General features: G+C 45.5%; 1 protein-coding gene across 1 annotated transcript; it reads right to left on the reverse strand.

Annotated features, from left to right (window-relative positions):
• Positions 1-1,123: 1,123 nt before the first annotated feature.
• LOC139071719 (uncharacterized) lies at positions 1,124-12,443 on the reverse strand. Its single transcript, XM_070554630.1, has 4 exons — positions 9,389-12,443; positions 8,524-8,619; positions 6,836-6,995; positions 1,124-5,715 (listed from the first exon to the last, which is right to left on the reverse strand). The coding sequence occupies exon 1, from the start codon at positions 11,719-11,721 to the stop codon at positions 10,543-10,545; it is 1,179 nt and encodes a 392-aa protein (XP_070410731.1). The 5' UTR covers positions 11,722-12,443; the 3' UTR covers positions 1,124-5,715; positions 6,836-6,995; positions 8,524-8,619; positions 9,389-10,542.
• Positions 12,444-16,013: the final 3,570 nt, after the last annotated feature.

Consider the following 16,013-nt stretch of genomic DNA (forward strand, 5'->3'; position numbering starts at 1 on the left):
GGTTCAGTGCTTGGACCAATTCTTTTTACTATATATATGCTCCCAATTGGTAAAATCATTAGACAGCATGGGATAAACTTCCACTGTTATGCTGACAATACTCAGTTTTATCTATCCGTTAACCCTGATGAACCTAATCGGTTGGGTAGATTACAGGCTTGTCTTGAGGACATAAAAAATTGGATAACTCTAAACGTTTTGCTTTTAAATCAAGACAAGACGGAATTTCTCATCTTTGGACCAGAAATCCAGAAAAGGAAATTGCTTAGCCAATCACCTGACCTGAATGGCATTAAATTAGTCTCCGAGAACAAAGTAAGGAACCTTGGCATTATCTTTGACCAGGACATGTCATTCAAATCCCACGTTAAACAGATTTGTAAGATTTTCTTTTTCCACCTTCGGAATATTGCTAAGATTAGATGCATCCTTTCCAGGAGTGATGCTGAAAAACTAGTTCATACATTTATAACATTAAGACTGGATTACTGTAATTCATTACTCTCAGGAAGTCCACAGAATGTAATTAAAAGTCTTCACCTTGTCCAAAATGCTGCAGCTAGAGTTCAGATGAGAATTAAAAAGAGAGATCATATCTCTGCTGTCTTAGCTTCCCTACATTGGCTGCCTGTTAAATTCAGAATAGATTTTAAGATAATCCTTCTCACATATAAAGCTCTTAACAATCAAGCTCCATCATACATCAGTGACCTGATTGTTCCATACGTTCCTAACCGAGCACTTCGCTCTCAGACTGCAGGTTTACTGGTGGTTCCCAGAATATCTAAAAATAGGATGGGAGTTAGATCTTTTAGTTATCAGGCTCCTCTCTTGTGGAACCAGCTCCCAGCTTTAGTCTGTGAGGCAGACACCTTGTCTACTTTTAAGATTAGGCTTAAAACATTTTTATTTGATAGGGTCTATGGTTAAAATCTGATATTAGCCCAGATCTGGACAAATGGGGGGAGTAGTGATGGGTAATTTTATCAATCCAAGATTACCTTAGGGAAAGTTCAAAGCACAGGGGGTTATAGTAATCAATCAATCAACACCAATATCAATGATAAACAATCATTTTAGACTTTGCAAAGTGGAGAGGAAATGAATACATACTGAGCACGGGTCTCAGTTCACTCTCATCAGACTGACGTCCTCCGAAAGCATTTATTAAGCTCACAAAGATTAACGCACACACATTTTGACATTCCTTAGACTCTCAGGCGGGAAGCTGTAAAAGGTAGTCTAAACTTTCTCCAGGTGCACCCTAAATCAACAAAGCCATTGCTAGACTTTTCTCAAGGGAGTTTTACTGATAAAGGTCAGTGCCAAGGCAAGGTCATACTCCTCGTAAAATCTACTCCTCCCTGTAAGACATACTGGAGCCTGGTATCTATCAACAGGATGAAAAAGGATGAAGCTACGTTTAATAAGACACCAGATATTTAACAGTCAAGACATTAATATTAGTTCAATAATGTTAACATCAGTTTTTATCTAACATTCCTCCCTGTAAACGTTAGATTCATCCTCTATAATTGGCAGAGTAATAAAACAACAATAACAATACTACGATTATGGTAAGCATGTTTGTAGCTGTAAAAATCAAAGTCTAACACACAAAAAGATAACAAAAGAAGGCTGCATCAATAGGTGGCAAGCTGTAATAAAATGGATGATTATAATAGTAATTATCATGATAAAGTAAAAAGATAAAAGATAAAAAAAATCAACTGAGCTGATAACTAGGACATCAATCAACAACGGTTACAGAATTTGTAGTTTACATTGTTGAAATCATAATGAAACCAGCTTTATTAGGCAATGTATTCTTTTTCTTCTTCCAGCTCCTCTCTTTGCTGCAGCGTGTACTGAACCAAAGCAGTTGTCATTAGCTTTTTTACCATATTCTTCAGACAAGGGATTACACAGCTTATAACCAAGCAAATCATGACTAGGATAAAAATAACAGTGTAAGACATTTGAACCTGAGCTGATACCAGCTACCAGTAGTCAGCTAATCCATTTAGTTTCAGGATCCTCCAGTCGATTCTCTGGATTTCAGGAAGTTGCTGGAGGGGGAAAGTTAATGTACGCAGCTCTAACTGTGGCAGAGCGGAGGTCTAAGGGCTTGTCCGTGGACTGGAAACTGTAGCTTGAGCAAAACAGTGTCCTCTTCAGGATGGTGTTGCATTTTTGTGGTTTCAGAGTGGGGAAAGGTGATGCAGAAGAGTCCTTTGGGGCCGTCGTTGTGAGGGGCGCGGCTTTCGTCGGTGGAGAAGGGGCGGTTGGTCATAACAGACTTAAACTCTCTTACTTCAGCTCTGATGTCCTCGTAAGGACGGCCCTGTCCTCTGTGACCTCATGTGAGGCGGGGTGCAGGCGAGCCAGGCTGCAAATTCCACACCAGTTGTGTGGCAGGTTCAGGTAGAGAGCCTTCGCATTTCCAGATGTATCCTTCAGGGGTCCCGTTCCCATGACTGAGGGGACTGCGAGAACATGTTCATTTGTGTTCCATGGGGGGTGTAAAGGTCGTCCAGTCATTACAAGGCTGAAGAAAGGGCGTGTCCAGCAACTTTGTTGATGTTGTGGCAGTGTGGGATGGTGCACTTTCCTTAATGGCTTGGATGGTTAGGGCGTGTCATCATGGTCGGGGAGCCATGAAACCAGTCGGGAGATTTGGGCACTGGTGCTTGAGGTCCAGGTGCCTTCGGTGGAGGCAAGTCACGGTACCATGTAGATGGGCTCAGGAGGAGCCTCAATCTCAATTTGTTGATTCAGTTCCTATTCCAGTACTCCCACAACTGCTGCTGTCTCAATCGTTCCGTCAGGTGCTGAGGGGCGATTCCAGGGCAGAGCCATGAGTGCGACCACCATCATCAGCAGCTGTGTGGTGGACCCTGCAAGCTTAAAGCAGTTCGTTAACTTATCTGTTGTCATCGGTGAGCTTGCGCTGGGATAGTTGAGTCCAGGTGGCCCCTCAGCATTTTCACAGCAGCGGGAGTGATGAGGAGTGACCTCCAGCTGCCTCATCTGTTTGCATCAGCACCTTCATCAGGACCCAACCTCCTTATTTCACGGCCTGCGGCGAGAAAGCACAAGAAAATTGTGGGAGATCACTGTGGAATTTGACTTGTTTTCAGCAACAACCATCCAATATTTAAGGTAATTCCTTCCAGTAAGAGTGTGCACCTAATATCAGTCCAATCATCACTCCACTGTGGAGGCAGGGGTCACCAGAAACTGAACGCATCAACATACATGGTATCACCCAATGCTAAAATCAGGCCCAACACACGTGAGGACAATATACAGGAACTGGCAATTTCCAGAACACGTCAACAGGGGGCAGAGTCGTGCAGCATGGTTTGAACCCAAAAATAACTCATTAACCCAGAATTTAGAAAACTACAATAAATCAAATCAAAACAAAAGGAGATCATAAAGATTTGCAATGCCGGCCAAACTTTCATCTTTAATGGCCTTTCAATTCAAACTCTTAGTGTTCCAAACAACAGCAAACCTCATTATGATGTGTAAACAATCAAAACAACAAAACAAAAGAAAAGAACACCTTATAAAACCACATAGTTTTAACAAGGAACCTTGGTTAGGGTAGGATTAATCTATTTCTAACAAGCTTAAAACACTGCATTTGCTTCAAGGTGAACCAAGGCCAAAATAAAAAACAAAAACAAACTACCTTAATACTCCAGGAAAACTGACTAAGCCCTAAACGAACAAACCAGTAAAATAAAGACATGTATCTAAACCTAGCTCCTGTCTAAAGGAAAACAAGTGAAAAAGTATAACAAAATGGCAGGTCACCTCTACTCAGCAGCAATCAAAACAAACCATCCAAGAAAAAAACACTTCCACAAACGACCCTTTAGGCCCAATTCATCTGTAACTGTACTACTGAATACATGCGTACCAGCCGTTATCCAGTTACCAGGTTATTTGTGTCAAAACCATCAACATATATACTGGACAATGGGTTTCCATAGCCTCCAATAACAAGTTTTTTGTCTAAAATGGGAGGTGGCCACCACCGCCATTTTGACCGTGTCACAGGTTCCGTCCAGCCCAGACAATTCCATAAAAGGGAAGAGAGGAGGAGCTGAGGGTGGGGCTGTAAGGCTGGGATCGACTGACGACACCCGGTCGAACTACCTATAAGCTAACCTGAAGCTAACCCTAGCTAACCCAAAGCTAACGCGGAGTTGGGAGCCGAGCTAACGGATGTAGCCACCTAGCTACAACCGGAGCTAACTCTGTGGAACACCCCTTACGAAAAAGAAGTATACTTTAAGTATTTAATTTCAAGTATACTTAAGTGTACAGAAGTTTATTTGCATACTTGTTCTTAAAGTTTACTTAGAAGTATACTCCTTGGGACTAAATTGGGCCGCTAAAAGTATACTTGAAGTATACTACAAGTATACTTCAAAGTAATAATTTAAGTTTATTTGTAGTGTACTTCTGATATAATTGAGTAAACTTTTCTCTTTGAAAGTATACTTAAAGTAACCTCACAAGTGTACTTGGAGTGTACTTCAGATATAATTGAGTATACTTTTCTCCTTGAAAGTATACTTATAAGTTTACTTGTAGTGTACTTCTGATATAAATGAGTATACTTTTCTCCTTGGAAGTATACTTAAAAGTAACAATATAAGTTTACTTGTAGTGTACTCCTGATATAGTTGAGTATACTTTTCTCCTTGAAAGTATACTTATAAGTTTACTTGTAGTGTACTTCTGATATAATTGAGTATACTTTTCTTCTTGGAAGTATACTTAAAAGTAACAATATAAGTTTACTTGTAGTGTACTCCTGATATAGTTGAGTATACTTTTCTCCTTGAAAGTATACTTATAAGTTTACTTGTAGTGTACTTCTGATATAATTGAGTATACTTTTCTCCTTGGAAGTATACTTAAAAGTAACAATATAAGTTTACTTGTAGTGTACTCCTGATATAGTTGAGTATACTTTTCTCATTGAAAGTATACTTAAAAGTAACAGTATAAGTTTACTTCTAATAAAATTGAGTAAACTTTTGCCCTTGAAAGTATACTTAAAAATAAACTTTAAGTAACATTATAAGTTTACTTGTAGTGTACTTCTGAAATAATTGAGTATACTTTTCTCTTTGAATGTATACTTAAAATTATACTTAAAGTTATAATGTATGTTTACTTGTAGTGTACTTCTTATATAATTGAGTATACTTACAGTTTTGAAAGTACACTTTACAGTAAACTTGACGTAATATTCTTTTAGTACATTTAAGTATCTCTATTTTTTCTATAAACACATACTGCAAGTAACATTTAACATCTGCTATTTGCTTACTACCAATACATTTACTTTCCACTATTTACTGATACTTCGTCTTTATGCAGAGAAAAAAAGTAAATAAAATAGCTAAGTCATTTTGTTTAAATTTATTAAACAGAGAGAATTAGAACAGAACAAAAACAGACCTGTTTACCAGGATTAATCAAAGATGAGAACGCAAACTGTTCTGAACATGACGCGTTAATTCTGTCCATTTTGAAAGACTTTTTAAAAATGCCTTTAAAAATCAGTCCATTTTATGGATCCACTTGCTTGGTTGTTGATGCCTTTTTGAAGTTTTCATTGTTGCATTTCTTTCGTGTTATTTTTCTTACATCTTGAACGCGCAGAGGGAAACTTCAACTGAGCATGCCCTGTGAACACACAAAGCAAAAAAATGAACACTTGAACTGTTAGGTGAACTCTGACACCACAAAATCTTTACAGTTCGTACACTGTAAACCCGAATAAGTAGGCAGAACTCAAAAAATGTAAGGCAATCAGTTGCCTCATATTTTCTGAGTTTATAAACTCAGATATTTGAGTATATCAGACCATAAATAAACTTAAATATTTGGAGTTTATATTAAATATATTTTCAAATTATGATCAAATTAAAGTTACTGATTAAGCCAACTCAAACAGAAAATAAAACAAAATTTGAAAGAAACAATTACAAACGCACACTTTTGAAAACTTGGCAACAGCAGTGTGTAGTCTTTCTTTGAGTAGGTGGTTTAAAGCAACATCAGGATATACATCGATTCAACATTAACAAAATATGAATTACACTAACCACTATCAAGTAAGTCAGTGAGTACTTTATGCCATTTGGCATAAAACTAGTTGAGTATTGAATCGGATTAGCCTATGGGCTAATCCGATTCAATTATTCACGCTAAACTAAAGCCACAAATGGAGTTGCCAGACTCAGAACGGCTGGACGAACAGAGAAAAGGTAAAACTCAACTGTTCCTCCCACTGTCTTCATGGGTGACCCCGAGAGGAAAGTTGACCATTGAGCAGAGTTGATGGTTTATCCCTTGAGGTCCACGTGACGGGGTGAGGAGTGAGCACCACCTCACCCCTGCCTCGTGGACCTCAAGGGATAAACCATCAACCCTGCTCAATGGTCAACTTTCCTTGCGGGGTCCTACCCATTAGGACAGTGGGAGGGTTAACTCAAGGAGAAGTGGAAAATGAACATATTTGCCCAAATGGTGGTGTGTTACTTTAACATCAACAATTAAAGAGCAGACAAATAGTAAATTACATTGTGGATGTGGACAATGCTCTAACAGAGTGAGCCATCTGAATCCACCACTCTTTCAGATTTTGAGTTACACATCTAACATCAGGTCATTTTTGACTCTGCAGCTTGGGTGATAGTTTAGACTCATCAAGACCAAGTAAGATTTTCTGCGTGAACACAAATGTGTTGGTCAGTCCCTTCGGATAATCTAGATGTAAGGCATAGATGAGGCCGAACATTACCAGGAAGGCATCAGGAAGGCTGGAGAGGTTGACAATCACATCACCCTCTAGGATAACAGATTCTCACTGGGTCGTACGTAACTGGACTCTCGGCATCATCTGTGATGGTTGTCAGGAGGACAATTGCTGCATCCCTGAGGTCCGGCTCATTGGTATCATCCTTACAAAAATGAAAGGGAGATCATACACTAATCACATCTGAACTGAAACTCTGACTGTGGACATTTTTATTTCAGTAGATTTTCATGTAAATAACAATAAATGCAGTCTGATAAGACTCCTGTTTAGGGCTGGGCAACATATCAAAGATTTATCGTTATCAAATTTCTTGTCTCTCATCCAGATAATTTTTCCCATGTCAATAAATTTGATAATAAAAAAATGAAAAGATGTGTAAGTTGGCCACATTTATGTCCCTTTAAGAAGCTGTAGCACCTTGAGTCATGTAAAATTTTAGTCATTGTAATACACGAGACAGCCCCATCTAGTGGACAAATATTGTTGCTACGCATTCCTGTAGTTATCGTCTACTTATCGTTATCGAGGTGAGATCTTCAATATATGGTGATATTGATTTTAGGCCGTATCGCCCAGCCCTACTGCCGTTCATTCTGTTGCTTTGTGCTCTCATTTACGAATAAAGTGAGATGGCTTCCGTGTGTGCCAGTGTTATGCTAATGAAAGCTGCTTGAATTCTTTGCAGTGATTGTTGATTTTTCTCAGTGCCTTAAAGCCTGCCACACATGAGGGCCATCTGCTGAGCAAACGGTCTCGAATGACCGCTTGCTCAGCAGATACCTCGCCATGTGCGCCTGATTTTCACAGAGTTTTCCGCCTCACGAGACCCTGAGGTGAATATCTGACCAGTTAAGACATTTTCCGCCTCACAGGGGTAAAAACTCGCCGTGTGCGCATTACCGAGCTGCTGGTTGAGCTGAAATATTCTAGTGGCCAACCAAAGCACGTTCTCCGCTCACATGACCCCAAGATGGCAGCCCCCTGTCTGCATGTCAGAAAAGAAACAACACAGAGACAGAGCTGGAAACGGAGGAAATGCCTATCCTTTTTTGTTGAAACGTCGCCGCCACCGGCGTTTCAAGGTTAGGAAAATATGGGTACAGTAGCTGGAAAGATGGACCAGGCAAGGAGTTTATGCCAATTTACTCCAAGAGATGCACCTGGAAGACCCAGAATCCTTCCGAAAGGGTAATGGAAACAGTGGGCCCATCGATCCGCAAGGTACCATTTTGTTTATTTTTCAGACACGCAGACAGGGTAAGGGGCTGTATCTGAATACATCTTGGGGTCATGTGAGCGGAGAAAGTGCTTTGATTGGCCACTAGAATATTTCAGCTCAGCCAGCAGCTCAGTAGTGCACACACAGCGAGTTTTTACCCCTGTGAGGCAGAAAATATCTAACTGCTCAGATATTCACCTCAGCGTCTCGTGAGGCGGAAAACTCAGTGAAAATCAGGCGCACTTGGCGAGCAATCTGCTGAGCAAACAGTCCTTCGAGGCCGTTTGCTCAGCTGATTGCTCTCGTGTGTGGCAGGCTTAAACATCTTGCCAAAGGTTTGTAGTTGAAACAATGGCACTTTTTCCAAAATGTTCATGTGCGTTGTCCTTGTGTTGTCTTTATGCATAAATAAATAGAATGATTTGTTCAAATTTACAATACTGGGACTTACCACACATGTCCTCAAAAATCCAGAGGTTTCCTCACGTAGATAGACAGGAAGGGCATGGAGAACAGTGGTACGCCTTGTGTGGACATCATGTAATTCCTAAGAAGATTAAGAGTGTAAATACTGTCAAGTTTACTAATCAAACTCAATACCAAATTGCTCTGACCAATTTTCCAAGACAGTGATATATGCATCTAAATCCAATGATAAACTGCTGAATTCAAAAATTAATTTGAATTGTTTAACATTACATAATACGGAGGGGTATTAGGGCCACTGAAGAAGAAAAAATTCTGAAAATAAATAAAATAAATAAAGTCAGAATTCTGACATTTATCTCAGTATTCAATTGTTTCCTTCAGTGGCCCTAATACTGCCTTATTGCCTAAGAGTATTAGAGTCACTGAAGAAAAAGAAAAGAATTGAGAAAAAAAAAGTCAGATAAATTCAAAATTCTGGGATTAAAGTCAGAATTCTGACTTTTTTCATGAACCTAAAACCAAACAAACAAAAAACTATTTAGGAATTGTTTTTGTTAAAAAAAATCAAAACAAAAAAAAAGCCCGAATTTTAAGATTAAGTCAGAATTCTGATCCCCCCTCATAATCTTCCCCAATTTCCCCCTTTTTTTTGTTTTAGGTACCAGTCAGAACTCTGAGATTAAACTCAGATTTATGACTTATTTTCTCAGAATTCTATATTTTTTTTCCATCAGTGGCTCTAATACTCATAGCATAAAGGCATTACCTGTAAATTGTATATTCACCAGTTTTAAAAGACAAATCTGTATACATATATACATACATACATATATAGTCATGTTATTTAGGATGTGTCATCAAAAATGCAGATTGTGAGAATTACTCACCAGTGGTCTCACTTGTATGAACCTCTTGGGGGTCAACAGCAGCATGCCATCAATCTTGTGTGCAGAGAGTGGGGTTGGATCATTGAAGTCTGACCGCAGATTCATAGACAGGCTTCCCGGTGTGGCTGACAGCTCATAGGAACGCAGACGCTCTACATTTACACATCTACACCAGGAAGCATAATCAGTAGAGAAAACATTGTGAATCACAAGGTAGATCTGTGTTAGTCTGCAAAATTTAGGCAGTCCTCCACTATATATATATATGAAGCTAAATCATTAATCATCTAAATTGTGTGTGTGTGTGTGTGTGTGAGTGTGTGTGTGTGTGTGTGTGTGTGTGTGTGTGTGTGTGTGTGTGTGTGTGTGTGTGTGTGTGTGTGTGTGTGTGTGTGTGTGTGTGTGTGTGTGTGTGTGTGTGTGAGGAGAATCAAGTGTAATTTGACTTATCCACACAAAGCTAAAAACATAACATTTAAGAATCTGGAGTAACAGTGTACAGTAAGGACAAAATTACAACACTAAAATACTGTGAAATTAATAGAAACAGCGTTCTGCGGTTCAAGATATGTGCAACTGAGCACTATTTAAAAAAACTATGGAGGGGACAAAAATGGAGGGAAGGAGGGAACGTTGGTTTGGTTACGTATTGTAACCCCAGATTCTATGAGTCTAGTCGCAGCCCTTAAGCTAGCTGCTATTGGAAGGATGATCTCCGCATCAGCCAATCATGAAGAGCTTAAATGTACGCCCACCAATAGTGGGCCCCCTCGTGGTATATAACCGCAGTGACCCCACTGCTCACCTCCAATGGCTCTTTTTCCCATCATAACCAGTGGGGCCAGTGGCTTAAGGGCTGCGACTAGACTCATAGAATCTGGGGTTACAATACGTAACCAACGTTCTATTTCGTCTAGTCTTAGCCCTTAAGCTAGCTGCTATTGGAACAAAGCGCAGCTGGATGGGTTTACGCCCCACTGGTTAACACAACCACTGGACACACCCAATCAAATCTCCTCTAGTGGGGGACGTTCAGCCTCAGACCAGGCCTAACGACTGAGGCAGGCACGATAAGAGAGGGGCCCCCACTAAAAAACATCATCCACAAGAGGATAAAATCCATCTCAGCAAGGCCAATGAGGTGCCATAAGCACTCATTTAGCCTGCTGGGGTCCAAGCACTGAACGAGTGATGGAACCTGAAGACACATCTCGTAAATAATAACGAGTAAAGGAACAGGATGAAGCCCATGAAGCAGCCTGACAAATGTCTTCCATTGACACACCACTGAGGAGCGCCATCGAAGAGGAAATCCCTCTGGCCGAGTGAGCCCCGAGTGCCTCAGGGGGATCCCGCCCTGATGATGTGTAAGCGAGGGAAATGGCGTCACACAGCCAGCGTGAAAGGCGCTGGGCCGACAGCACCTGACCAAGGGAAGACTCCCTGTAGTGCACAAACAGGTTTCGTGAGCGACGAATCCCTGAAGTGCGTGACACATATCGTGCAAGCGCGCGCACCGGGCAGAGAAGGTGAGAAGCCGCCTCCTCCTCAGAATTATGGGGAGGAGGAAAAAGTCCAGCCAATGAAATTGACCTGGATTTGAAGGAAGCATTAATGCTTTTGGGCACAAAGGCTGGGTTGGGGCATAAAACAGCAGACCCGCCATCCTCCCGGATCCTGAGGCATGCGGGAGCCACTGAGAGGGCGGTTATGTCACTCACTCTATTAACTGATGCTAGCGCCAGCAGCAATGCAGTTTTAAGCGACAGGAACTTGAGTGAGACCTGGTCCAAGGGTTCAAATGGAGCTTCAGATAAGCCGTGCAGAACCACCGTTAGATCCCATTGGGGAAAAAGCGGGCGGGACACAGGTCTGTTCCTTCTGACACCTTTTAGAAAACGTTTTGTGAGGGGATGATTGAAAACAGATCTATCTCCAAAACCCTGATGACATGATGAGATAGCTGCAGCATATGTCTTAACAGTGCTGAATGCGAGGCCCCTGTCCATCAGTATCTGCAAAAACGATAGGACATCCGCCAGCTGGCAGGAGAGCGCTTGAACATTCCGTTCTGCGCACCAGTTCTGGAAAGCTGCCCATTTAGCAGCGTAAGAGGCAATGGTAGAGGGCGCCCGCGCACTCTGAATCGTGGCCACCACATCATGCGGCAGCCCAGAAGCCTCTAAGCGTGACCGCTCAGCGGCCAGACCCACAGCCGTTGGCCTATTTCCGGAGGATGTTTGATTATCCCATCCGCCTGGAGAAGGGCGTCCGCCCTCCACGGGAGCCTCCACGGGGAGCCGGACACTAGCGCTTGCAGGTCCGGAAACCATGACGCGGACACGCGCCTGGGAGCCACCAGAATCACCGAGAGCTGTTCCGACCGAATTCGGTCCAGGAGACGGGGAATCAGAGGGACTGGTGGAAACGCGTAAAGGAGCGTTCGAGGCCAGGGCTGGTGTGAGAAGGCATCCGCCCCGAGCGGGGGTCCGTCCCGGGGACTCAGGGAAAACCACAGGCGACACTGAGCGTTTTCGCGAGCCGCGAACAGATCCACAGACGGTTCCCCGAACCTGATCCAGATCTGTGATATCAGTGCAGGATGTAGACGCCAGTCGGAGTCGCGGGGTCCCCCTCTCGACAGGATGTCTGCCGCTACATTCAGTACCCCCGGAATGTAGATGGCTCTGATGGACAGCAGGTGGACATGTGTCCAACACAGTAAATCTGTGGTGACACGCAACAGTGGGAGGGATCGAACTCCCCCTTGGCGATTTATGTAGGCTGCCGCTACCCGGTTGTCTGTGTGAACTTCGACATGACGGCCCTCGAGAAGGGCAGCGAAGTGTCTGATCACATTCCTCACTGTCATAAGCTCCAACACATTTATGTGCTCGTGCGTGTGGGAGGGCCAACGATCTGCCACCGTGTGGGACAAGCACGTGCCCCCCCACCCCGACAGTGACGCATCCGTAAACACAGATACGTGTGACGCAGGACGTCCGATGGGAACCCCGCGTGAGAGGATGCAGGGGTTCCCCCAGTGAGCGAGGTCCCCGCCCACTGAAGGGGGAATCCTCAACATACGTCTCTTCTGACGTATTGGATGTACCCGGAGGCGGACGAACCAGCGTTGCAAGCGCCTCGTGCGCAGCAAACCTAGCGGCACTACTGAATGGGCTGCGGACATCATGCCCAGGAGTTTCATGACTAACCGGGCTCTCATGATCTTGCGGGGTTGAACACGGGAGATCACCGTGGAGAGATCTGCCGCTCTTGCAGGCGACAAACGTGCTCTCATTAGGGAGGCGTCCAACTCCACCCCGAGATACACAATCGACTGGGATGGAAGGATGGAGCTCTTTTCCCAGTTTATAGAAAACCCTAGGGTTGACAGATGCTCTGTCAACCTCCTGGTTTGCTGTGACGCCTCGTCCTCGGACCGAGCGCACAGGAGAAGATCGTCCAGGTAAAATAAGACCCTCATTCCCTCCGTGCGCAGTGGCTGCAGCGCGGTCTCCAGACATTTGGAGAAAGTGCGCGGGGCTAGCGAGTAGCCGAAAGGGAGGCGATTGAACTGATATTGAACTCCCTTGAACGAAAAACGCAGAAACTTCCGGTGGTTTGGAACTACTGGTATGTGGAAGTATGCGTCTTTCAGGTCGATTGACGTGAACCAATCCCCGGGGCGCACATATTCCAGGACTTGTCTCATCGTTAACATGCGGAAATGCATTACTGCTATGGAGCAGTTGAACAGGGACAGGTCGAGAATCGGCCTCATTCCTCCCGACTTCTTCGGTAATACGAAGTAGCGGGAGTAGAAACCCGAGAGTTCTTGTCCGCGAGGGACTCGGGAAATAGCGTCTTTGGACAGAAGTTCCCGCAGCTCCAGCTCTAGCGCCTGAGACTGTACTTGCGATGTGAACGTCGTCTCCACGATCCCATTGAAGGGAGGTGGAGTGGCCTCAAAATGAAGTGTGTGACCGCAATGAATGGTGTCCGAAATCCATTTGCTCATGATGCAAAGGCGGCGCCACTCGTGCGCGCGTTCCGACAATGGACGCGTGTGCGCGGTCACGTGAACAACATCTGAGGGTTGTGCATGCGCCCTTACCGCCGTCGCCCGTACCAGAGAACTGGGGGCGACCCATGGAGGGCTGCGCTCGAAAGGGCAAGTGCGAAACAGCTGGAACAGGCTGGTCCACACCACGGAGCGTGGAGTCAGAGAGTGAAGGACAAGTGGGAGCCGGGCCTGTGCACGGGGGCGACAGAGTGCAAGCGGATGGAGCTGCGCACTGTGCCGCCGCGCGTGGTCGAGACAGCGACATGACATCCCGCCCCACCCAACGGCGTGGGGAGAGCGGGACGAGTTGGGCCTGGCCGGATGCTGGGGCCAGAGCGCAAATGGAGCGCACCCTTACGGCTGGCCGTGTATTATGACTACCTGCAGGAACATGTGTGCGTGCAGCAGTGCTTGGTGTGGGGAACATGTGTGAAAACTCGGCAGAGGATTCTGCGGAGGACTGTAGGATTGAGCTCTTTGAGTGACGTTTTTTGGGTTTTATTTCAAAACCAACAACATCAGAACAATCAGTAACACACACATTCCCCACAAAGAGTCACTTCCGTGGCTGCTTTCGGCGAGGCTCCTGCACCTGGGACTGCCAAGACGGCGTCTGCTGGCCCCGCCGGAACCGTTGTCTGCCATCTCGCTGGTCCCGCTGATGTGGAGCCGAAGCGGGAGGCCGGCTCCGTGGAGCGGGCGGTGCAGCTGGACGTCTGAAGCTTCCGCGCCGTTCGTCCCATCCTCTGGCTGAACGGCCGGAGTGCGAGGCTGACCGAGGGTGGACCAGGTCTCGCACCGTAGCCGATAGTTTGGCCGTCTTCTGAGCCCTCTCAATGACGCCCCTAAGATGGGGACCAAACAGAACATCGGTGGTGATGGGGCCATCCAGCATCTCCCTTTGCAGATGTTCCGGAATGGAGGGCAGGGCCTTCAGCCAGATCGCTCGCTGGATGAGGGTCTGCCAGGCAGCGATGCGAGCAGAACCGGTGAGCACAGCAGCACACAGATTGAGGATGGCATCAGCAGTCTTAGTTATGACGGCTTTCGACTCCTCGGGAGCTTCCAGCTCCTCCATCATCTTGGAGACGCCGAAGGCAAGAAGGGCGATGTTATTCCCTGCAGCGCCGGTCTGAAAGGCACACTGATGTGCGAGGTCGGTGAGCCGCGTCAGCAGCTGGTCATGTTTTGAAGCGGGAACAGCTCGCGGGCCAGCGAGGTGGTTCTTGGCGCCGAACAGCGAGGCCAAATCCGGCTCTAGTGGAGGAACGGACGGCCAGCCTTGGTCGGAAAACCCCTCGACCTTGGTGATGGGCGCATATGTGGAGACTGGCGCCTTGAGCTTGGCAGGCTCGGAGAAGGCGGCAGACCAGCAGCTCATAGCAGCGGGGAAGCGCGGCCAGACAGGGTCTGGACAGCGTGTCTGAGTTGCCCCGAAAATTCCCGCCAAATCATCCGCTTCAGGCAGGGCCGGTTCTGGCACAGCTAGCCCCTTGCGGGCTGCTGACGCAGAAATGATGGCGGGCAGCTCCTGGAGCAGTGCTCTTACTGCTGGCAGGGAGGAGCGAGAAGCCACTGGGGCAGAAGGACCCGCTGAGCGAAGCTCGTCGACCTCCGTTATGTCTAGGAGGGACGCCGCCTCATCGTAGTTTTCGCTGTCAGTGACGTCATCCAGCCGGTTGAAGCCAGCCGGCTCCTGACCGGCGTCGAAGAAAACCAAAGCCTTGTCCAGCGGGTAGGAGTCAGCCACCGGAAATTCTTCGTCGGCGGCGGGAGTGAAGTACTCGACCCGGCGAATCTTCTCCGCCACGGGCAGAGCGGCACAGAACGGGCACGAGGCCTGCGGGGTCAAGGCCAGGCCAGCGTGGTGAGCCCCGAGACAGACCTCACACTTAGCGTGCAGGTCGCCGCTGGAAATGGAGCCCGTCTGGCAGGTCGGGCAGGGTCTGGTGTCGCTGGACATGGCTGGTAAGTCGTCTTCGGATAATTTGCTCTTTTGAGATAATATTTGCTCTTTAATAAAGCTCTCAAGCTTGGCATGAAGAGAAAAAGGAGGTGAGCAGTGGGGTCACTGCGGTTATATACCACGAGGGGGCCCACTATTGGTGGGCGTACATTTAAGCTCTTCATGATTGGCTGATGCGGAGATCATCCTTCCAATAGCAGCTAGCTTAAGGGCTAAGACTAGACGAAATAGAACATAGCATCGAGATACAGCACTTCTTCATCTCTTGCGGTCACAATCCTCTTATATGGTTAAAAAAAAGCAGGCTGCTTGCAAAGCTATCGCACAGGTGCTATGGGGAAATAGTTTACAACACAGACTGATTTTGTCATCACTGTACAAGAGACCACTGCTCATTTACTTTTAATAAGTGGACGTTTAAGTTTGACTTGGTGGCGCTGAGCTCCCGCTTTTATTTTTTTCTCAGAACGTCACGTTTAAAAAATTATGATGGAGGGGACAAAAATGGAGGGAATAAGTCTCTAGAAGTCTAATAAAAAAGTATCTAAAGTAATGCTAACCTTTAATAATGAGATAGTGCTGCTCATTTCATT

Source organism: Nothobranchius furzeri, chromosome 9, assembly GCF_043380555.1.
Source record: "Nothobranchius furzeri strain GRZ-AD chromosome 9, NfurGRZ-RIMD1, whole genome shotgun sequence".
Lineage (NCBI taxonomy): Eukaryota > Metazoa > Chordata > Actinopteri > Cyprinodontiformes > Nothobranchiidae > Nothobranchius > Nothobranchius furzeri.